Source organism: Salmo salar, chromosome ssa27 (assembly GCF_905237065.1).
Source record: "Salmo salar chromosome ssa27, Ssal_v3.1, whole genome shotgun sequence".
NCBI lineage: Eukaryota > Metazoa > Chordata > Actinopteri > Salmoniformes > Salmonidae > Salmo > Salmo salar.
The window spans coordinates 36,520,756-36,546,547 of record NC_059468.1 but is presented as its reverse complement, the minus strand read 5'-3'; the positions used below and the strand labels follow the sequence as shown (position 1 = coordinate 36,546,547).

General features: G+C 43.7%; 1 protein-coding gene across 1 annotated transcript; it reads right to left on the bottom strand.

Annotated features, from left to right (window-relative positions):
- On the bottom strand, nt 1–25,792 carry LOC106589030 (transmembrane protein 170B-like). Its single transcript, XM_014178675.2, has 3 exons — nt 25,258–25,792; nt 9,575–9,745; nt 1–4,489 (listed from the first exon to the last, which is right to left on the bottom strand). The coding sequence occupies exons 1-3, from the start codon at nt 25,409–25,411 to the stop codon at nt 4,359–4,361; spliced, it is 456 nt and encodes a 151-aa protein (XP_014034150.1). The 5' UTR covers nt 25,412–25,792; the 3' UTR covers nt 1–4,358.

Here is a 25,792-nt window from a genome sequence, read left to right as displayed (position 1 = left end):
CGGTACCGGTGTCCCCTGTGTATAGCCACGTCGTTATTCTTATTGTGTTACTTTTTATTATTACTTTTTATTTTAGTCTACTTGGTAAATATTTTCTTCTTCTTGAACTGTTGGTTAAGGGCTTGTAAGTAAGCATTTCACGGTAAAGTCTACACTTGTTGTAGTCAGCGCGTGGCAAATAAAGTTTGATTTGGCAAATAAAGTTTGATTTGATAGTTATACATTAGATTTGTCAAACAGAAAAGTTTCCAGACCGTCTGGAAGCCTCAGGAATTAATTTAAGAATATAATAAAAATTCAAGTACAAAAAATGTCATCAGGTATCTCTTCAATACAAAATCCACAATCATCTCTCTCTCAATCCATTTCCCCCACTTACACTGGCTGCTACTGTCACTCATAAAATGCACTACACTGGTGCCATCTGGTGGAATGACTTGGTACTGAAGGTGAGTGGTGTCAATTACATAACTAATGAAAAAAACTGAAATAGCTTTCATTGGTAAACACTCTCAGATCACTCAATCAGGTCACACTGGACATTCATATTTGGCCAAAATGAAGCAAAGGGGTTTGGGGGATTTTAAAATCCGGTTGTTCAGCTCATGCCATTGTGCAAAAATAATGGTTCTGATATTAAAACAATACATACTTTCTCAGCAATAATAATAACAAAAAAAGTAAGAAATCCATAATAAATAAAGTTAAAATGTGAGAACAAAGTCCTTTGGCATAAAAAAAGAACCCTTAGACTCCACCGAGGGTCTGGTGCGGTATTCACCCCTAGTTAATATGCGGCAGAGGACCCTTTTATTGGTCTAATGTAATTTACTGACCAATGAAAGTGACTGGTGAGGATGATATGTTATCAGCTCTCTGACTAAAAGGTAAAAACAGTAGACCCTGTAACCCTCCAATACCAGGAGGAAATAACTAAACTACACCTGCTATTCACTATATAGTCAAATACTTTTGACCAGGACCCATTGGGCTCTGGTGAAAAGTAGTGCACTATATAGGGAATAGGGCCCTGGTCTAAAGTAGTGCACTATATAGGAAATATGGTGCCACTTGGGACGGAAACAATAACTCTGTGTGGTCTAATGTGGTGACAGTAAGACCTGTCCTGTTGTTGAAATACACTTGAACTGTCCCAGAGGGTGGACAGTCAGACATAAACACATGACTCATGATTAAGTCCCACAGAGCCAAACGAACAACAACACTGGTGCTGCAGTCTCTCAGTCTCACTCAGTAACACCTCCAAAACCACAGCAGCGCTTCTCAAACCGGACCGGTGTCCCAAATGGCACCCTATTCCCTATATAGTGGACTACTTTAGACCAGGGCCCTATTCCCTATATAGTGCACTACTTTAGACCAGGGCCCACAGGGAATATGTACCAGGGAATACTGGTTTTGATGGGTCACCCCATAGAATTACATATAACATCCTACATGGGTCTATGGGTCACCCCATAGAATTACATATAACATCCTACATGGGTCTATGGGTCACCCCATAGAATTACATATAACATCCTACATGGGTCTATGGGTCACCCCATAGAATTACATATAACATCCTACATGGGTCTATGGGTCACCCCATAGAATTACATATAACATCCTACATGGGTCTATGGGTCACCCCATAGAATTACATATAACATCCTACATGGGTCTATGGGTCACCCCATAGAATTACATATAACATCCTACATGGGTCTATGGGTCACCCCATAGAATTACATATAACATCCTACATGGGTCTATGGGTCACCCCATAGAATTACATATAACATCCTACATGGGTCTATGGGTCACCCCATAGAATGACATATAACATCCTACATGGGTCTATGGGTCACCCCATAGAATGACATATAACATCCTACATGGGTCTATGGGTCACCCCATAGAATTACATATAACATCCTACATGGGTCTATGGGTCACCCCATAGAATGACATATAACATCCTACATGGGTCTATGGGTCACCCACCTAAGACCAGTATCATCAGATATCAACACTGTGCAAAATTAAGGCAGATACCTTGTCAGTGAAATACGCAAAGTCAAAGTTAAACAGAACACATAAACAAGTTAGTTAAACAGAACATAAACAAGTTAGTTAAACAGAACACAAACAAGTTAGTTAAACAGAACACAAACAAGTTAGTTAAACAGAACATAAACAAGTCAATCTTAGTTAAACAGAACACATAACAAGTTAGTTAAACAGAACACATAAACAAGTCAAACTTAGCTAAACAGAACACATAACAAGTCAAACTTAGCTAAACAGAACACATAACAAGTTAGTTAAACAGAACACATAAACAAGTCAAACTTAGTTAAACAGAACACATTAACAATACACACTGGCTTGGTAAGACCTAACAGAGAGGCAGGGAGCCATAGAAAATGGCCGTCTCAGCAGCAGAATCTGTCTGACTGACCATAAGGGCTCTGGTCAAAAGTAGTGCACTATATAGGTAATAGGGCTCTGGTCAAAAGTAGTGCACTATATAGGGTGCGGTTTGGGACGCAACTTGAGTCTCTGACCTTCTATAGAAATGTCTCTCTATGGAGTGGGATTTATAGGAGTCCAGACATTTGTATCTTTAATCGCCAAGTAGCGGCTAGATTCCAATTTCTAAACCTTAAAAAAGGTACAATGCAGACATTTTTATCTCAATATTAAATCCTTTCTGGGTAACAATTAAATATTGATTTCAATCAAAACGGTCTCAAATTTAGCTAGGACTGTCTGAAGTAGAGAGGGGAAAACTGAAAGCTAGCTGTTATTGACAGAGAGGTTTGGAACTCTCTTTCTTATTGGTCTATTAGCTAATTTACCATCTGGTGATGTCACCAGGCAGGCCAAAACTCCATCCCACCAAAACAGGCTGACATTTCAGGTGGCCTTTTCAAACAGCTCTTACACGAAAAGGGCATTATCATAATTCTCACAAGTTCACAGCATTATGCCAACCTCATAGTGTGGAAATATATATAAAACACAGGGAAATGATATTTTTGACTGCACTGTGCCTTTAACAGTAAATCTGCACCACAACACAGAGACAGAAACCCTTCCAAGAGATACTCTATCTCAACTATTCTCAAGCAGCCATACAGCTACTACCAGGACATTGCATCCCTTAACTTCAGTTAAGACATTAGTTTACCTCCATAAAACTCTGTAAGAACCAGGTAGTGAAAGATTCGCCAACTCTGACCCTCTCCAGCCAAGCTTCATGGCCAGAGTTGCTATTGCCTCAGAGTATGTTGGACAACCTGGACGGGTCTAGACATGAATTGACAAAGGTCAAACAGGGATAGTGGTTCTATCTCCATAGTAACCTTGAACTACGGCACCTGAACAACTTCCCCTATTCCGACACCTTTTAGGTAAACAAGGGGGATCGCCAACATTTAGAAAGTACAAAGGCTTAAGCCATTTGTCATTTTCTTTCTTTACCCTAAATAAGAAACATGTAGGAGTGTGTTGCCAACAGAAACACTGCTGCGGTAGGTGAAGGACTTTACAAGAAGGAATAGTTCGAAAGATGTCCACAGTCAGAAGAACCAGTTGTTTTGTTTAACACTGAAAGGTAGTTTGGTTGACATCCTCTCTGGCATGTCAGAATGACGAACGGTCTTCAAAAGGTCCATCTCTGTTCTGGCCAAATGTTGTCCTTTTTCTTTACTGTAAAAAATGTGGGGGGTTATCCCACCACAAGGGCATCAGAAAACAGGAAAGGAGAGTCTGTGGAGACGGCCATGAATGCATCTCTCTTGGCAACACTGGAGGTAAGTCCCAGAGGCCATTGGCACATAGAACTGACAATTCTGAAAACACCCAAGACATTGCTTTCAGTCCAGGATGTGGTTTCACTGACTTGACACTTGACGGAGGCTGCGGACATCGCCACCTGGTGGGGAGCCTTATGAAGTGCTTCTTTGACACAGAGAACTGAGACCTGCATTGACGTCCCATGTCGTACTGCAGCAGAGGGAGAACTAGTGAGGGCAGCAGTGGCAGAACACAGCCACTGGGGGGGTACTATCTCTTCAGCATCCCACCCTAAATGTCTGGAACTGCTGGGAGACCACTGTCTTCAGCTAATTTACTGGGTTTGTTTTCCTCCAAATACAACATAAAGAAAACCCCACAGTTCACCCATTGGCTGTGTTGTTATCTGTCGCTGGCGAGTGAAACTGGTAGGATGTGAACCATGGTCTCCCACACGTGCCCAGTCTCTCCCTCCTCTCCTGTGTGTGTGTGTGTGTGTCTATCTATCCATCCGTCAGTGAGTCTCTGTCCGTCTGTGTGGAAGGGTCATCTCTTCAGAGAGTGGCCAGTATGCGTGAGAAGGAGATGAGGACAGAGAGGGTGGTCTGGCCCACTCCAAACACCAGGGCCTGGAGAGGGGCCATGTCCTTCCCTGCCACCCTGTACACCCCCGCCACCGCTGCACCTGGGAAAGAGACACACCCACATACACATTGTCATTAATATGACTATTACCACACATATCCTAACATACACCAGCCAGTCAAGCCTTGTCGTCTGCACCCCAGATTGTTCAATAGCATTTCAGTACTGATAAAAGCGCAAAGAAAAATGAATGACAGAAAGAGAAAAATAACTCTGGGGTCTCCTTATTCTCAAGCTGTCCTCGTATCCTTACAGCTCCCTACTGGAATCTAAAGCTGTGTCTTTAGACTATCCTTATTCTCAAGCTGTCCTCGTATCCTTACAGCTCCCTACTGGAATCTAAAGCTGTGTCTTTAGACTATCCTTATTCTCAAGCTGTCCTCGTATCCTTACAGCTCCCTACTGGAATCTAAAGCTGTGTCTTTAGACTATCCTTATTCTCAAGCTGTCCTCGTATCCTTACAGCTCCCTACTGGAATCTAAAGCTGTGTCTTTAGACTATCCTTATTCTCAAGCTGTCCTCGTATCCTTACAGCTCCCTACTGGAATCTAAAGCTGTGTCTTTAGACTATCCTTATTCTCAAGCTGTCCTCGTATCCTTACAGCTCCCTACTGGAATCTAAAACGTCTTTAGACTCTCCCACATGGACAGTTTTAGTAGAAGCATTAAAAGACTGTGCTTTGTAAGCTGACCATATAATGTTTTTAATTTATCCTTTATAAAACTAGGCAAGTCAGTTAAGAACAAATTCTTATTTTCAATGACTGCTTAGGAACAGTGGATTAACTGCCTTGTTCAGGGGTAGAATGACAGATTTTTACCTTGTCAGCTCAGGGTTTTGATCTAGCAACCTTGCGGTTACTAGTCCAACGCTCTAACCACTAGGCTCCCTGCCGCCCCACTAGGCTACCTGCCGCCCCACTAGGCTACCTGCCGCATCCACTAGGCTACCTGCCGCCCCACTAGGCTACCTGCCGCCCCACAAGGCTCCCTGCCGCCCCACTAGGCTCCCTGCCGCCCCACTAGGCTACCTGCCGCACCCACTAGGCTACCTGCCGCCCCACTAGGGCTCCCTGCCGCCCCACTAGGCTCCCTGCCGCCCCACTAGGCTACCTGCCGCCCCACTAGGCTACCTGCCGCCCCACTAGGCTCCCTGCCGCCCCACTAGGCTCCCTGCCGCCCCACTAGGCTACCTGCCGCCCCACTAGGCTCCCTGCCGCCCCACTAGGCTCCCTGCCGCCCCACTAGGCTCCCTGCCGCCCCACTAGGCTACCTGCCGCCCCACTCAGGCTACCTGCCGCCCCACTAGGCTCCCTGCCGCCCCACTAGGCTCCCTGCCGCCCCACTAGGCTCCCTGCCGCCCCACTAGGCTACCTGCCGCCCCACTAGGCTCCCTGCCGCCCCACTAGGCTCCCTGCCGCCCCACTAGGCTCCCTGCCGCCCCACGCTACCTGCCGCCCCACTAGGCTACCTGCCGCCCCACTAGGCTCCCTGCTGTATTAATATGTGGCTCCACGCAGCCAGTGGGGGCATGAGTGAGTGTCTGCACACATACTGTGTTTACTCACCCCTGGATGTGGCACCCTACTTCCTACATACTGTACTGCCCTACTTCCTACATGCTGTAGAGCCCTACTTCCTACATACTGTACTGCCCTACTTCCTACATGCTGTAGAGCCCTACATCCTACATACTGTAGAGCCCTACTTCCTACATACTGTACTGCCCTACTTCCTACATACTGTAGAGCCCTACTTCCTACATACTGTACTGCCCTACTTCCTACATACTGTAGAGCCCTACTTCCTACATACTGTAGAGCCCTACTTCCTACATACTGTACTGCCCTACTTCCTACATACTGTAGAGCCCTACTTCCTACATACTGTAGAGCCCTACTTCCTACATACTGTACTGCCCTACTTCCTACATACTGTACTGCCCTACTTCCTACATGCTGTAGAGCCCTACTTCCTACATACTGTACTGCCCTACTTCCTACATGCTGTAGAGCCCTACATCCTACATACTGTAGAGCCCTACTTCCTACATACTGTACTGCCCTACTTCCTACATACTGTAGAGCCCTACTTCCTACATACTGTACTGCCCTACTTCCTACATACTGTAGAGCCCTACTTCCTACATACTGTAGAGCCCTACTTCCTACATACTGTACTGCCCTACTTCCTACATACTGTAGAGCCCTACTTCCTACATACTGTAGAGCCCTACTTCCTACATACTGTACTGCCCTACTTCCTACATACTGTACTGCCCTACTTCCTACATGCTGTAGAGCCCTACTTCCTACATACTGTACTGCCCTACTTCCTACATACTGTACTGCCCTACTTCCTACATCTACTTCCTACATACTGTACTGCCCTACTTCCTACATACTGTAGAGCCCTACTTCCTAAATACTGTACTGCCCTACTTCCTACATGCTGTAGAGCCCTACATCCTACATACTGTACTGCCCTACTTCCTACATGCTGTAGAGCCCTACTTCCTACATACTGTAGAGCCCTACTTCCTACATACTGTAGAGCCCTACTTCCTACATACTGTAGAGCCCTACTTCCTACATACTGTAGAGCCCTACTTCCTACATACTGTAGAGCTCTACTTCCTACATACTGTAGAGCCCTACATCCTACATACTGTAGAGCCCTACTTCCTACATACTGTAGAGCCCTACTTCCTACATACTGTACAGCCCTACTTCCTACATACTGTAGAGCCCTACTTCCTACATACTGTAGAGCCCTACTTCCTACATACTGTAGAGACCTACTTCCTACATACTGTAGAGCCCTACTTCCTACATACTGTACAGCCCTACTTCCTACATACTGTAGAGCCCTACTTCCTACATACTGTAGAGCCCTACTTCCTACATACTGTACAGCCCTACTTCCTACATACTGTAGAGCTCTACTTCCTACATACTGTAGAGCCCTACTTCCTACATACTGTAGAGCTCTACTTCCAACATACTGTAGAGCCCTACTTCCTACATACTGTACAGCCCTACTTCCTACATACTGTACAGCCCTACTTCCTACATACTGTACAGCCCTACTTCCTACATACTGTAGAGCCCTACTTCCCACATACTGTAGAGCCCTACTTCCTACATACTGTAGAGCCCTACTTCCTACATACTGTAGAGCCCTACTTCCTACATACTGTAGAGCTCTACTTCCTACATACTGTAGAGCCCTACTTCCTACATACTGTAGATCCCTACTTCCTACATACTGTAGAGCCCTACTTCCTATGTGGCCTGGTGAAGAAATAGTGCACTATGTAGGGAATAGGGTACCATTTAGGACGCAGTCTCTCGCTCTCTCCATACAAGTTAGTCCTGCCTCTCTCTCACTATACGTCATTAGGACCATCGCCATGGAAACGGTCAGAACTGAAGAGGGTCTCAAAAGTCCAACTGTCTTGAGTTCAATAAAAATATATATATGTTTTAGCTCAAGATCTTTAGATACAAATCTTATTTTGAGTCAACAACAAACAATGATGTCAAGACAAAGGACACTGGGAGAGATTAGCCTATAAAATGTCTGAAAGTTGTTGATGTCTGACTGTTGCCGGTCGACCACTAAATAACCTCACCTTCTATCACTCTTGGCAGAGGGTTGCTGCTGCTGCTACACAGTGCTTGCTTTTTAGCTGTTTTAAGAGTACACACAACGCACAGTCAATAGTTTGCTCTCTCCGCGAGCTTCCATATGAATAATAAAGTGGTCTGTTCTATTTTTGGCTTGGCTTGCCTCTGTGATTGAGTGTTTCATCCTGGCCTGTCATCAGGAGCTCCTGTCCTAGTCCACGTAGCTCACAAACAGCGCCCCAAATGGCACCCTATTACCTACACATGTAGGATCTTAATTTGATCACCCTGTTGCAGGATAACTGTCCTGATTTTTTTTTAACCTGTAGTGTATTTGAGGTTTTAAAAAAGGTTTCTGAAGTTTGTCATTTCCACATTGCAATTTCAGACTTGATTTTCCCTTGTGAAAAAATGCATCAGCCTTACAAAAATGTCCATTAATTATAATCCACATAATCATTTCCTGTTGCTGCAGGATTATTTTCCTGCTGTAGCAAACTGGGTCAAAATAAGATCTAACATCTGTATTTAGCGCACTGCTTTGACCCCGGTCAAATGTAGTGCACTAGGTAGGGAATAGGGTGCCATTTAGGACACATACATAGACTAATGTCGATTTACACATACAGAAGCAGTACTATGTACCACTCTTCAGACTGAAACATGATATTTGGGCTAAAGATCTTGGGCATGTGAGAGAGGACAATTAGATAGAAAGCCAGAGAGACGGAGAGATATGCAGATCGATAGACAGAAAGAGGGCAGGAGCCAGACAGACGGAGAGATATGCAGATCGATAGACAGAAAGAGGGCAGGAGCCAGACAGACCTATCGACAGACAACACACAGAATGGGTGGTGACAGAGAGGCAAAATGCAGACAGACAGATAGAAAGGAAGGAAGAAGGCAGGCAGACAGACAGACAGACAGACAGACAGACAGACAGACAGACAGACAGACAGACAGACAGACAGACAGACAGACAGACAGACAGACAGACAGACAGACAGAATGGGTGGTGACAGAGGCAAAACGCAGACAGACAGACAGACAGACAGACAGACAGACAGACAGACAGACAGACAGACAGACAGACAGACAGACAGACAGACAGACAGACAGACAGACAGACAGACAGAGAAGAGCAGACAGACAGACGAGACAGACAGACAGACAGACAGACAGACAGACAGACAGACGAGACAGACAGACAGACAGACAGAGGCAGACAGACAGACAGACAGACAGACAGACAGACAGACAGACAGACAGACAGACAGACAGACAGACAGACAGACAGACAGACAGACAGACAGACAGACAGACAGACAGACAGACAGACAGACAGACAGACAGACAGACAGACAGACAGACAGACAGACAGACAGACAGACAGGAAGAGGGCAGCAGATCGACAGACAGACAGAGGGGGGTGGCATACATAAGCAGGGACAGACAGACACACACACACACTCAACATCTTCCAATGACTCACTGGTGATGACCCCTCCAGCCAGGGAGGCCAGGAAACCCAGACTGACCAGGACCAAGGTGATGAGGCGACCCCTCTTGTGGCGCTGCAACATGACCAACATGAGCAGGCCCATCGCCCCGTGGACCAAGAGAGAGGAGAACAGACACCACAGGAACACCCAGTACCACATCTCTGAGAGAGAGGGGGAGGAAAGACAGAGATTAGTGGTTAGACACTGCTCTGTACATGGGCGGCAGGCGGCAGGTAGCCTAGTGGTTAGAGCGTTGGACTGGTAACCGAAAGGTTGCAAGATCCAATCCCTGAGCTGACAAGGCAAAAATCTGCGGTTCTGCCCGTGAACAAGGCAGTTAACCCACTGTTCCTAGGCCGTCATTAAAAATAACAATTTGTTCTTAACTGACTTGCCTAGTTAAAAAAAATGGAAATAACACAGACCAGTGGTTAGTTAGACAGCTATGTAGGCATACCATAACATAGTCTCTGAATGCAAAAAGGTTAGACAGCTCTGTAGGCATACCATAACATAGTCTCTGAATGCAAAAAAGTTAGACAGCTCTGTAGGCATACCATAACATAGTCTCTGAATGCAAAAAGGGCAGAGTGGTTAGTTAGACAGCTCTGTAGGCATACCATAACATAGTCTCTGAATGGAAAAAGGCAGAGTGGTTAGTTAGATACCTCTGTAGGCATACCATAACATAGTCTCTGAATGGAAAAAGGGCAGAGTGGTTAGTTAGACAGCTCTGTAGGCATACCATAACATAGTCTCTGAATGGAAAAAGGTTAGACAGCTCTGTAGGCATACCATAACATAGTCTCTGAATGGAAAAAGGGCAGAGTGGTTAGTGAGATAGCTCTGTAGGCATACCATAACATAGTCTCTGAATGGAAAAAGGTTAGACAGCTCTGTAGGCATACCATAACATATTCTCTGAATGGAAAAAGGTTAGACAGCTCTGTAGGCATACCATAACATATTCTCTGAATGGAAAAAGGCAGAGTGGTTATAAAAGATGAGCTGACATATTTGAACTATTAACTCTTGTAAGGTGTTAGAGTGCATGGCCTTCACGTACTCTAAATATCAAACAGAGGATGTGGTTTAGGACACATCTCTGAACAAACAACCACAGGAAGCAGTTCTGGGTCAAACCTCGGCAGGTGTATTACTATATCTGTGTTACTTTATCTGTATTACTATATTACTATATCTGAGAGACAGAGAGCAGCAGCTGCACACACCGCGTGCCTGGGCTCATGAGAAGGCAGTCAAGCATGCTAATACAATGTAAAAATACAAAATTACATTTCAAAAAATTGATTTCATGTATGATTGTAAGGCAACAAGTTGCAATAGGATTGTGAGTTTGTTTGCTCAACAAAAATGTTTGTGTGTGAAAATGTTGTTGAGCAAACTCACAACAAAATGTTTGTGTGTGAAAATGTTGTTGAGCAAACTCACAACTAAAAGTTTGTGTGAAAATGTTGAGAAAACTCACAGTCCAACTGTAGCAGGTTGTCTTTGTACATTGAATCAATATCTTTATTTTTTTTGTGTGTAGACACCATGCAATAAAACAGGCTGCATTTCAAAAAATGTTGACCATTTCATATCCAGTAGCCATTCTGAAGGTTTACGAAGGGAATTAAATCCATTCAGTGAAGGATTTAAAAGCACTTAAATAAGCATTTAAATTCACTGTTCTATCAAATTTGGACAAATTACTACAAAAACATTACAAAAATGTCTGCACTCACTACTGTAAGTCGCTCTGGATATATCACAAACATGTAAATACCAAACATTCTCCTGCTGTGTCCCACCTGTAGAACTAGTTGTTCTACATTACCCCAACGGAAACACCAACCTGGAACACATGCATGGTACATACTGGACAAGTATCCCTTTTCACAAAGAGCTCCTCCAAAAATATTGGACATTCCAAAACTATGATGAACTGATTTCTCTCTATGTTCTAACATAGGAATTCCAACACATATCTGTCATTCCTAGTACATGACCAAGGTAGCACCTGCCATAGTAATCGCTGTGAAAGAAAACATAGATACTCTATGGATAAACAGGGAAGCACACCCAATCTTATGATGTCCCAGAGAGAGGCTTGAGAGCCCAGCAGAGAGTCCGATTCACATTCTCTCCCTCCCCTCATCCCTTGTTGTATTCCTTTTTTCCTGGCTCCTGGAGACAAGCTTTGCATAAAGAGCTGTGGCCTTCTGGCCACATCACATTCACTCAGCCATCAAGTGGCCAGCTTGGCTCCGCTGACACAGAGGCAAAGTGGATTGGACGTAAGATTGGACAGGATGTTTGGGGTGTTGGGAAGAGAATGTAATCTGCCTCGTCACAATTTTTTAAGTCACTCCCCCCAAAAAATATTTTGAGGTAGGGGGTAGTTTTACCCCAAGTTACCCTACAATTGACCCGTGTTACATTTATCCCTACTCTCCCCTATGCACTCAGAGCAGTAACCATGCCGATGCTAAAATGGGGCCGTTCGCACATATTTAGGAGTTGAGAAATAAATAAAGTAGGATTGTAAAAACTGGGATCCCCTCTTTTTTAACCGCTGTTTTCCCTGTGACTGCTTGTCAGAATGCATGCTTCACACATATTTTACCTTTATTTAACTAGGCAAGTCAGTTAAGAACAAATTCTTATTTACAATGACGGCCTACCCTGGCCAAACCCGAACGCAGCTGGGCCAATTGTGCACCACCCTATGGGACTCCCAATCACAGCCAGATGTGATACAGCCTGGATTTGAACCAGGGACTGCAGTGACACCTCTGGCACTGAGATGAAGTGTCACTCGGGATCTAAGTAACTAGATCAACAATGTGACTATGGGGTTGTCTAATTTTTCTATTGACTATTCGCTTTGAGGAAAAGAGGAAAAGGAAAAGTAAACGTGGACTGTTCTACATCTTCAAACTGCACCTCTGCAAAAATATTACAGTTAAGAACGTTGTGCCAGTAATTGAAAGGTCGCTGGCTTGAACCCCCGAGCCAACTAGGTAAAAAATGTGTCGATGTTCCTTCGAATAAGGTACTTATTACCTAATTGCTCCTGTAAGTCGCTTGTCTGCTAAATGTCTAAAGTGTAAATTGCAATACATGTGTCAATGACCTGAATGTGCTGTCAACATTAACCATGTTATCTTTAGCATATCCATTTAACCTTGTTCCACAACCTTCTTCCTCTGATATCGATCCAGCTGCCAGCTGTCATGCTGGGCAGAGAGAGAGATGTGACATAGGGACCTTTGTGATGCCTGGCTTCTCTGGTCTCAACAGAACACACAGCCAGCTTAGTCATCTCATACTGGTGAGACGAGACACAATACAGCCCCTATCTATGTCAGGGTAGGTCAGAGACAGGACGGGAAACTGTAGGGAGAGAGAGAGAGAAACACAGAGAACCAGAAAACCTGAGCTTATGCCTTCACTATGGTGAATCACTAAAACAATACAGAAATACACTAAGAATAAGAAGGAACAGTATGACAGAAAACAGCTCAATGTGATTGAAGAATCCATAGAATCAAATTACTTCTGGGAAAATTGGAACGCACTGAACAAACAACAACATGAAGAGCTATATATCCAAAATGGAGATGTATGGATAAACCTCTTCTCTAACCTTTTGGCCATATAACAAAGAACCAAGTGCTAAAACATATACATTCTCATTTACTAAACTTAGCATCAGCTATTAAAGACTACCAGAACCCACTGGATTCTCCAATTACATTGAATGAACTACAGGACCAAATACAAACCCTCCAACCCAAAAAGGCATGTGGTGTTGATGGTATACTAAATTAAATGATCAAATATACAGACCACAAATTCAAATTGGCTATTCTTAAACTCTTTAACATTATCCTTAGCTCTAGCATCTTCTCTAATATTTTGAACCAAGGTCTGATCACCCCAATCCACAAAAGTGGAGACAGATTTGATTACTGTGGAATATGCATCAGCAGCAACCGTCTGCAGTATCATCAACAGAGAAAACAGTGTCCTGAGCAAATGTCAAATTGGCTTCTTACCAAAATACCGTACGACACACCATATACACACCTTGCACACCCTTAGTGAAAAACAAACAAAACAAAAGCAAAGTCCTCTCATGCTTTGTTGATTTCAATAACGCTTTTGACTCAATTTGGCATGAGGGTCTGCTATACATATTGATGGAAAGTGGTGTTGGGGGGAAAAACATATGACATTATAAAATCAATGTACAAAAAGTGTGCAATTAAAATTGGCAAAAAACACACACATTTCTTTCCACATGGCCATGGGGTGAGACAGGGATGCAGCTTGAGCCCCACCCTCTTCAACATACATATCAATGAATTGGCGAGGGCACCAGAACAGTCTGACTCACCCTACTAGAATCTGAAGTCAAATGTCTACTGTTTGCTGATGATCTGGTGCTTCTGTCCCCAACCAAGGAGGGCCTACAGCAGCACCTAGATATTCTGCACAGATTCTGTCAGACCTGGGCCCTGACAGTAAATCTAAGTAAGACAAAATAATGGTGTTCCAAAAATGGTCCAGCAGCCAAGACAACAAATACAAATTATATCTAGATGCTGTTGTTCTAGAGAACACAACAAATTATAACTAACTTAGCCTAAACCTTAACACCACAGGTAACTTCCACAAGGCTGTGAACGATATGCGAGACGGGTCTTCTACGCCATCAAAAGGAACATAAAACCCAACATCCCCATTAGGATCAATTATCGAACCCATTGCCCTCTATGGTTGTGAAGGATGAACCTAGAGAAGAGTCCCTTCAGCCAGCTGGTTCTGGGGCTCTGTTCTCAAACACAAACAGACCCCACAGACCCCTCAGCTACAGAAAGATGAACCTAGAGAAGAGTCCCCTCAGCCAGCTGGTTCTGGGGCTCTGTTCACAAACACAAACAGACCCCACAGACCCCTCAGCTACAGAGAGATGAACCTAGAGAAGAGTCCCCTCAGCCAGCTGGTTCTGGGGCTCTGTTCACAAACACAAACAGACCCCACAGACCCCTCAGCTACAGAGAGATGAACCTAGAGAAGAGTCCCCTCAGCCAGCTGGTTCTGGGGCTCTGTTCACAAACACAAACAGACCCCACAGAGCTTCAGCCAAATTATGAGAAAACAAAAAGATAACTATTTGAAACACAGGAAAGAATCAACCAAAAAACAGAGCAAACTGAAATGCTATCTTGCCCTAAACATAGAGTACACATTGGCAGAATACCTGACCACTGTGACTGACCCAAAATTAAGAAAATCTGTGACTATGTACAAACTCAGTGAGCATAGCCTTGCTATTGAGAGAGGCCCCCATAGGCAGGAGAGAAGAGAGAGAACACAATCTATATGCACACTGCCCACAAAATGAGGTGGAAACTGAGCAACACTTCCTAACCTCCTGCCAAATTTATGACCACATTTGAGATACATATTTCCCACAGATCACACAGACCCACAAATCAAACATTGATAATCTCCCTTATCTGGTAGGCAAAATACAGCAGTGTGCAATCACAGCAACAATATTTGTGTTCCGTTGCCATAAGAAAAGGGAAACCAGTGGAGCACAAATAACATTGTAAAAACAACGTATTTTTATCTGTTTAAACTTTTGTGAGTGTAATGTTTAATGAGAAAGGTAGAGAGCTGTAGAGAGAGGTAGAGAGAAATAGAGAGGTAGAGAGAGAGAGAGAGAGATGGATTGAGAGGAGTGGGGCCAGACTGAATAGGCAGGCCAGCATAGGAAGACAGGGACAGGATACTGTAAAGAGAGGGAGTGATGTAGAGAGAGAGACAGAGAGAGACAGAGAGTCAGAGAGACAGAGAGGCAGAATCAGAGAGGGGCAGCGAGACAGAGAGATGCAGAGAGAGAGAGAGAGTAAGAGACAGAGAGGCAGAGAAAGACAGAGAGCTAGAGAGAGGAGCAGAAAGAGAGAGAGAGAGACAGGTAGGGAGAAAGATAGAGAGACGCAGAAAGAGAGAGAGAGATGGAAGGAAGGATAGAGAGGAGAGAGAAGGGCCATACTGGGCCCAGAGAGTCACGCCACCGCCAGCCAACTCCGTTAGGATTCCACACAGTCCACCTGATGGCGCTAGCTGAGCATCTGCTGGCCAACCACACACCGCTGCTCTGTCACGCCACTGGGACACAGATCCGCAGCACCACTCTCTGCATGGGAATGTGTGTGTGTGTGTTCTGTGTGTGTGTGTGTGTGTGTTGTGTGTTCTGTGTGTGTGTGTGTGTGTGTTGTGTGTTGTGTGTTGTGTGTGTGTGTGTGTGTGTGTGTGTGTGTGTGTGTGTGTGTGTGTGTGTGTGTGTGTGTGTGTGTGTGTGTGTGTGTGTGTGTGTGTGTGTGTGTGTGTGTGTGTGTGTGTGTGTGTGTGTGTGTGTGTGTGTGTGTGTGTGTGTGTGTGTGTGTGTGTGTGTGTGTGTGTGTGTGTGTGTGTGTGTGTGTGTGTGTGTGTGTTGTGTGCGTGTGTGTGTGTGTGTGTGTGTGTGTGTGTGTGTGTGTGTGTGTGTGTGTGTGTGTGTGTGTGGCTATGAGGGGTTGTCGAGGAGTCAAGGTTGTCTGTAGTAGTACAAGTGCTGTGTCATCTTCAGGCATGCAACCCCCCCATGTCAGCAGAATGTAGGATTATTAATGTGTGTTACACCACTAATCCCCTACCAGGGACCTGTGGGCTGCTGTCAGCAGCTTCTACAACATACGGTGGGTCCCGGCTGGCCTTGCATGCCAACAGCATTAAAGAGGAAGGGGAACACTTTATTTTAAGGGTCAATAATACACCGTTTATAAGGCATTTATAAACCGTTTGCTCACCATGTATTAAACATGACTCCCACATGTGTAATGTTAGTAAGCTAGTTATTCAGACATTTATATTTACTATCTTAAACATCCTGTGTTGTGTGTTGCTTCTATCACCAGGTACTGCTGGAATGTCTACCAATGGCATGTCCATCTTGTTGTGGCAAATTACACGGGTCACCGGTCACTCAAGACACTTAGAAAGTATAAATAGCACTCACTTTTGATTAGGGACCGCAAAAACACTTTACTAATGATTAGTAAATGGTTTATTCATGTGGGAGTAATTATGAATGAATAAATGGTAAACACACACTTTATAAAATGCTTAATAAATGATTTATTATGGATCCGTGTTACAGTGAAAGGCATTATGTTCCCATTCCACTTATAAGCGGTGAAAATGTTTGGCCCGTGGAGCCTTGATTACAAAAGGCACAGCCAGCCAAGGCAGCTGTAGCTGTATGGGGGCCCAGAGGGACCGATGGGACAGAGCTAAACGGGATAGAGGAGAACAGAGGGAGAGGGCCACAGGGGAGCTGGGAGCATCCACTGCTATAGTCCTATCTCCTGCTGTGTGGGGGAGAGAGGAGGTGAGAGATGAATCCTGGAGTAATACCACCACTGCTACAGGCTAGTCAGATATGAAAGACTGTGCTGTATGAGAGTTTAGTAGAGATTGACTGCCCCGGGAGGGGGGGGTGGCATTTACCCTCCACAGCTTTATGGCGGTCATAAAATACTTTGCTTCTGGGCTCTGTAGTATTCAGATTGGAATGTGACTGTGGAACACAGAGAGACACTTGGTCAAACTCTGACATCAAAAGGTTGAATAATTGAACAGTATTTCTGTATTCCAAACAGTTGGAGTGATCCGTGGACACTTAAGGGAACAGTCATGTCGAGTTTGTTTCATTTGGTGATCTCATGAAGAACAGGAGACAACACATTACTGTTTCTTTATTTGTATACACTTCTCAATGATGGGGTTTGCATCGAAATGTTGTATAAAATAAATGTTAAGTATAAGAATAGTTTTGGAAAGATAATGTGATGTTAGCATTCTAAATTAGAATATTTTTGGAAAGATAATGTGATGTTAGCATTCTAAATTTGAATATTTTTGGAAAGATAATGTGATGTTAGCATTCTAAATTAGAATATTTTTGGAAAGATAATGTGATGTTAGCATTCTAAATTAGAATATTTTTGGAAAGATAATGTGATGTTAGTATTCTAAATTAGAATATTTTTTTTATAGTAATTTATGCTCAGTCAGTGGCCACGCCCCAGTGAGCACAGACATTATACCCAAACGTCATGGAACTCCCCCTTGCCACAGAGTTCATTAAAAGGACTCATGACAAAATGTACATGTAGTCAAGAGAACGCAGGGATGGCTACCACTCTATAGACCAAGAAGACTAAGGTGTGAGCTGGATGTTGCAAAATGGTTTAAACTACAACTCTACTGAAGGACAAGTCCAGAGAACATGGGGATCATCCCCACGCTGAAATGGTTGTGAAATCTACAATCTAAAGAACAATTATTCAGTCTGCAGCTGTTTAAATACTTTAGTCTGGTAAACGCATCCATTTCAATGACCGAACGGTACTCTGATGTATCCATTATAACAAGCTACAACTACGAGACTTTGATCTATGGTGGACAATACCAGAGAGTTTCTGTCAACTAACTATTCAGCAGATGGATCGGCGACCACAGAGAGAAACAACAAAGGCATATATTTTCGAATGAGCGACTGTGCATGTTCAAAGTATTAGCATTTCCATGAGCGTAGTCAACTGTATGTACATGGGTCCACTCTGAGTTTCCCGCTCCTTGAACTGTCCCCACCCCTTTCCTTTGTCTACCAAGCTGTCATATCAGTTTTGTCCACTAGGGACTTTCCTTTGTGTCATGTTAGTAACCAATGTATGACCTACTGTGTGTGTGTGTTTATGTAATTCTGTGATTGATTAGTTAGTTAGTAAATAAATAATTAAGCCAATTTGTATATCGCTGAATCATGATTTATGATTGTAGGGTTCGTGCAGATATCCAAGGGTTTGCGACGTTCAGGAATGAGACTAATGAGGTAATAATACATTAATAGAAGACACTGATGAGGTAACAATACATTAATAGAAGACTGTAAGATATGAAAATATCTGAAGAGTTAATTCGGGAAATAGAGACTCTTTAAACATTGTCCCGTGGTTCCCCGACTTCCTAGTTAATTAAAGTTTACATGATTAGTTTAATCGCGTAAGAATAATTACACATAGAGAATTGATTTGATAATATAACAAGTCTTCACATTTAATGATAGTCACATTACAACAAGATGCAGTACTGTCAGAAGCATCAACGTTGTCAGCACTGTAATAGCATGTAATAACATGTGAACAAGGGAGCAAGCATGATAAAATGAGAACACAAAGGATAACATTCAATGTGCTTTAACGGTGTCATCAATAACCTTGTCAATCAGAGCATATCAATTTGCAGGACGCAGTCTTTTCAACATTTTAAAATGGAAAAAATTAGAAGAATGCATGTTTTTGTGCTTTGTTGAGAATAGAGAAGAAAATGGGGAGTGAAATTGCTGGTAGGACACAGAAGAACACGTCCACAGGAAATCTCATTTGTTAAAGTACTAGAGTCTCTCTGTGGGCGACACTACTAGTATAAGGGAGATGTCTATCAAAACATGAGGAGTCTACATTCAGAACCTCTCTAAGCTTCATCATCTTGTTTCTCATCTGACCAGGGATGTGATACTGGGTGTCACTCCTCGGTTCCCTCACTACAGCAACTTTACTTCTGCAATACTTGTGCATGCGAGTCACTTCCCTGCCGAGTCAGCGTGATTAACCATAGATGTGTGCATGCGAGCCACTTCCCTGCCGAGTTAGCGTGATTAACCATAGATGTGTGCATGCGAGCCACTTCCCTGCCGAGTTAGCGTGATTAACCATAGATGTGTGGATGCGAGTCACTTCCCTGCCGAGTCAGTGTGATTATGGCGACCTGTGGCATCCTTTCAAAAGCAGTGCAATATAAAGGTAACAGGGAGCCATGAGATGCAGGCCAGGTCTTGTTTTTACTTCCTGTTCCTCAGCAGGAAGTCTGCCTGGGCTTGCTCTCGTAAATCTCCATGGCAGCCATGATGCCTATATATGTCTATCTTCCTCTTTGCATGGCAAAAAAATGAATTTCAGTCACGAGAGATCTTGAGAGATCTTATTTGACGTTGTACTGTGTGTTGTTCCGCTGCCCTGTTCATTCTTAGGTTAGGCCTATTGTAATCTCTCAACATTTAGGCATTTAAAACCAAATCAAATTTTATTAGTCACATGCGCTGAATACAACAGGTATAGACCTTACAGTGAAATGCTTATTTACAAGCCCCTAACCGACAGTGCAGTTTCAAAAAATACAGATAAGAAAAAGAGATAAAAGTAACAAGTAATTAAAAAGGAGCAGTAAAAAATAACAATATATACAGGGGGATTCCGGTATAGAGTCAATGTGTGGGGGCACTGGTTAGTTGAGGTAGTATGTACATGTAGGTAGAGTTAATTAAAGTGACTATGCACAGATGACAACAGAGAGTGGCAGTGGTGTGGAGAGAGGGGGGGGGCAATAGTCTGGGTAGCCATTTGACTAGATGTTCAGGAGTCTTATGACTTGGGGGTAGAAGCTGTTTAGAAGCCTCTTGGACCTAGACTTGGCGCTCTAGTACTGCTTGCTGTGTGGTAGCAGAGAGAACAGTCTATGACTTGGGGGTAGAAGCTGTTTAGAAGCCTCTTGGATCTAGACTTGGCGCTCTGGTACTGCTTGCTGTGTGGTAGCAGAGAGAACAGTCTATAACTGGGGTGGCTGGAGTCTTTGACAATTTTCAGGGCCTTCCTCTGACACCACCTGGTATAGAGGTCCTGGATGGCAGGAAGCTTGGACCTAGTGATGTACTGGGCCGTTCGCACTACCCTCTGTAGTAGAGGTTGTGTTTTCATAACAATCGGTAAACGCCCTTTTTGAACGCCGATTATGGACGATTACATTGTGGTGCCTGTTCATTTACCATCGAATCACAGCCTACTTCAACTTCGCCAAATGTGTGATGATTTAACAAAAGCGCATTGCCTTTCTTAAAATCAATACACAGAAGTATATTTCTTTACAGCTGCATATTTAGTTAAAATAAATTCATGTTAGCAGGCAATATTAACAAGGGAAATCGTGTCACTTCTCTTGCGTTTAGTGCAAGCAGAGTCAGGGTATATGCAACAGTTTGGGCCACCTGGCTTGTTGCGAACTGTGAACTAATTTGCCAGAATTTTACATAATTATGACTTAACATTGAAGGTTGTGCAATGTAACAGCAATATTTAGGTTGCCACCCATTCGATAAAATACGGAACGGTTCAGTATTTCACTGAAAGAATAAACGTTTTGTTTTCAAAATACTAGTTTCCGGATTTGACCATATTAATGGCCAAAGGCTCGTATTTCTGTGTTTATTATATTATAATTAAGTCTATGATTTGATATTTGATAGAGCAGTCTGACTGAGCCGTGGTAGGCAGCAGCAGCTTGTAAGCATTCATTCAAACAGCACTTTCCTGCGTTTGCCAGCAGCTCTTAATGCTTGAAGCACAGCGCTGTTTATGACTTCAAGCCTATCAACTCCCGAGATTAGGCTGGCAATGCTATAGTTCCTATAAGAACATGCAATAGTCAAAGGTATATGAAATAGAAATGGTACAGAGAGAAAAAGTCGACAAAACTTCTTAGCTGGGAATATTGAAGACCTGGGAATATTGAACCACCAGCTTTCATATGTTCTCATGTTCTGAGCAAGGAACTTAAACGTCAGCTTTTTTACAGGTGCGTCGTAAAAGGTGGACCAAAACGCAGCGGGTATATGAATACTCATCTTCTTTTATTAGAAGAAAAAAACAAAACACTTATACAAAAACAACGACGAAAAACAGTCCTGTAAGGCTCACAGCTATACACGGAACAACTACCCACAAAACCCATGGAAAAAACACCCCAACTAAATAGGACCTTCAATTAGAGGCAACGAGGAACAGCTGCCTCCAATTGAAGGTCAGCCCAATAAACTAAACATAGAAATATAAGAACTAGAACAAACATAGAAATATATTAACATAGAAATTAACCCAAAAAACCCCGAAACACACAAAACAAACACACCCCTGCCACGTCCTGACCGACTACAATAACAAAATGACCCCTTTCCTGGTCGACCTCTACTCTGTAGTGCCTTGCGGTCTGAGGCCGAGCAGTTGCCATACCAGGCAGTGACGCAACCAGTCAGGATGCTCTCGATGGTGCAGCTGTAGAACCTTTTGAGGATCTGAGGACCCATGCCAAATCTTTTCAGTCTCCTGAGGGGAAATAGGTTTTGTCGTGCCCGCTTCATGACTGTCATGGTGTGCTTGGACCATGTTAGTTTGTTGGTGATGTGGACACCAAGGAACTTGAAGCTCTCAACCTGCTCCTCTGCAGCCCCGTCCATGAGAATGGGGGAGTGCTCAGTCCTCTTTCTCCTGTAGTCCACAATCATCTCCTTTGTCTTGATCACGTTGAGGGAGAGGTTGTCCATCCCCATTCCACCCCCATTGTCCACCCCCATTCCACCCCCATTCAAAATAAATACCCTGAATACAATGACCAAAGCACTAACAAAATTATATAATATTTCATTATGTACAAGCCTCATTTGAGAGAGAGGTAGTGAGGGGGGAGGCAGAAAGAGAGTAAGGGGAGGCAGAGAGAGAGGAGAGAGAGAGACAGAGAGGAGAGAGCGAGAGCGAGAGAGACAGACAGACAGACAGACAGGCAGAAAGGCAGGCTGAAAGGCAGGCAGAAAGGTAGGCAGAAAGGCAGGAAGAAAGGCAGGCTAAAAGGCAGGCTGAAAGGCAGGCAGAAAGGCAGGCAGAAAGGCAGGCAAAGAGAGAGAAGTAGGCCTAATTGTAATGACTACTTATAGCCAGCCGTTTAATCATAATCTGTGACACTGTCACTCAAGTTGTCTCTTCTAGACTGTGTTGCTTCTCAATATCATGACTGTTTTCCGTTCAGAAAAAACTCACAGTAATTTAGATGTTAACACTGCTGTGCACTGTGCAGAATAGTCAGGATACAACATCTAGGTCTTCATTACCCACATATGGATGAGCCATATCTCTCTAGAACATCCCAGAAAGCTACCTAAGAATAGTAAAGCCCCCTTTACTGGCTCAAATAGCCAAACAATCAGCCTGTTACCAACCCTTTGTAAACTTTGGGGGAAATGGTCTTTGGCCAGAAACAATACTAATAGTAAACAAATTGACAACAGATTTTCAGCACGCTTATAGGGAAGGACATTGAACAAGCACAGCACTTACACAAATGACTGATGATAATTGATTGATAATAAGAAGATTATGAGGGCTGTTTGGTAGACTTTAGTGCAGCTTTTGAAATTATCAATGTTTTTATTTATTTTACTAGGCAAATCAGTTAAGAACAAATGCTTATTTTCAATGACAGCTTAGGAACAGTGGGTTAACTGCCTTGTTCAGGGGCAGAACAACAGCAGTTACTAGTCCAACACTCTAACCACTAGGCTACCTGCCGCCCCATTAATCATAGTCTGCTGCTGGAAAAACGTATGTGTTATGGCTTTACATCCCCTGCTATGTTGTGGATGAAGAGTTCCCTGTCTAACAGAACACAGAGGGTGTTCTTTAATGGAAGCCTCTCCAACATAGTCAAGTTAGAAGCAGGAATTCCCCAGGGCAGCTGTCTAGGCCCCTTACTTTTTAAATCTTTGCTAACGACATGCTTTGAGTAAGGCCAGTGTGTCTATGTATGCGGATGACTCAACACTATACACGTCAGCTACTACAGCAACCGAAATGACTGCAACACTTAACAAAGAGCTGCAGTTAGTTTCAGAATGGGTGGCAAGGAATAAGTTAGTCCTAAATATTTCTAAACTAAAAGCATTGTATTTGGAACAAATCATTCACTAAACCCTAAATCTTGTAATGAATAATGTGAGAATTTAGCAAGTTGAGGTGACTAAACTGCTTGGAGTAACCCTGGATTGTAAACTGTCATGGTCAAAACATATTGATACAACAGTAGCTAAATTGGGGAGAAGTCTGTCCATAATAAAGCGCTGCTCTGCCTTCTTAACAGCACTATCAACAAGGCAGGTCCTACAGGCTCTAGTTGTCGCCCCTAGACTACTGTTCAGTCGTGTGGTCAGGTGCCACAAAGAGGGACTTAGGAAAATTGCAAATGGCTCAGAACAGGGCAGCACGGCTGGCCCTTGGATATACACAGAAAGCTAACATTAATAATATGCATGTCAATCTCTCATGGCTCAAAGTGGAGGAAAGATTGACTTAATCACTACCTGTTTTTGTAAGAAGTGTTGACAACCTGAATGCACCGAGCTGTCTGTTTAAACTACTTGCACACAGCTCGGACACCCATGCATACCCCACAAGACATACCACCAGAGGTCTCTTCACAGTCCCCAAGTCCAGAACAGACTATGGGAGGCGTGCAGTACTACATAGAGCCTTGACTACATGGAACTCTATTCCACATCAGGTAACTGATGCAAGTAGTAGAATCATATTTAAAAAGTAGGTAAACATACACCTTATGGAAGAGCGGGTACTGTGAAGCAACACAAACATAAGCAGACACATGCATGCACACACACACAATAACATACGCACTATACACACGTACACATGGATTTTGTGTTGTAGACATGTGGTAGTAGAGTAGGGGCCTGAGGGCAAACACTTAATGTATTGTGAAATCTGTTGTAAATGTATTGTAATGTTTTTAAAATTGTATAACTGCCTTCATTTTGCTGCACCCCAGGAAGAGTAATGGGGATCCATAATACGTTTAAATACAAATACAGCCTATTCAAGAGTTGGAGAGGATGTCACTAATTGCAGGTCATAACTCGACCGAACCCTTCACAGTGCCACGTGCATTCACACACCATAAATATGAAATAACCGCTATAAAAGATCGTTATTCATTTGATGATTCCAAGCATGGCATCATTTATATGGGAGTGAAATTACATTTATCACACAACTTCTGTTACACATTGCCAGATGTTATGCTGGTGATAGGACTACCATTGCCAGATGTTATTCTGGTGATAGGTCTACCATTGACAGATGTTATTCTGGTGATAGAACTACCATTGCCAGATGTTATTCTGGTGATAGGACTACCATTGCCAGATGTTATTCTGGTGATTGGTCTACCATTGCCAGATGTTATTCTGGTGATAGGACTACCATTGCCATATGTTATTCTGGTGATAGGACTACCATTGCCAGATGTTATTCTGGTGATTGGTCTACCATTGACAGATGTTATTCTGGTGATAGGACTACCATTGCCAGATGTTATTCTGGTGATAGGACTACCATTGACAGGCGGATGCGTCCTGCAAACCAAGGTAGGCTACTGGTAGGCTATAAAGTATGGAGACCGACAGACGAAACACCTCTGGTCAGTTACCAGTTCCCGGTATATATTTCGTGCTGTGGATGCTCTCCCTTTACAAATGGACTCGCACAGCTGTCCATGTCACCCAGACGTCCGTAGCCTACAGTAGGTTAGTAGATATGGGCCAGTACTACATGTGTGTAGCCTACAACACTGGCCAGACCCTACACACAACGGTTGAAACGATGCCAAATGCACGACATGGCTGTACACTGTACAGTAATAATGTGACATAGCCTACCTGTGAAATGTTGCAGCGTCGTGCCTTGCACCCAGAGGCTCAGCACTTGCTGCACTGATAAATTGACAGAAAAATCCCTGTTCATGTTTCTGTCGCGGCCGGGGTTCGCACCCCTCTTTGTCAAATGGCTGTACGTGGCTTTTGACGAAGACATCGAGGAGACCGGGGTGGCATGAGCTCGGAGGCTTTATCCCCGGCGCGCACCCCTCTACCGGTGCCTCTGTTTCGGCTTGACGTTGTTCATTTCCGCGCGGGGAAGGAAAGGGCCAACGGCTAGTCTACTCGTGCTCGTTCTCGGACGCAGCCGCGGATTTTTGGAGGCCATGATGAGGATGGGATGGCAGCGCGAGAGAGCATAGCGCACACGGAGGTGTGGTCCTACATCAGCCCGTCTCTCTACATAACCCTTAAAGGGGCCGTCACCGGTTAAAGTGGACTGTACGCTAAACCTACGAGTTACCGTTATGATATTGTAGCCCTTTATGAATGGTAAACAAAAGGATGAGTAATCAGTACAGTAATGTTTACGCTGAAA

Bases quoted from the DNA above. Each gene is read 5' to 3' on its own strand.
- LOC106589030 (XM_014178675.2), bottom strand. From the start codon at position 25,411: ATGTCTTCGTCAAAAGCCACGTACAGCCATTTGACAAAGAGGGGTGCG. The intron at 9,746-25,257 runs GTAGGCTATGTC...CCTCTCTCTCAG, and splicing joins GACGCTGCAACATTTCACAG to AGATGTGGTACTGGGTGTTC. The intron at 4,490-9,574 runs GTGAGTCATTGG...TCTCTTTCCCAG, and splicing joins GGCTGGAGGGGTCATCACCA to GTGCAGCGGTGGCGGGGGTG.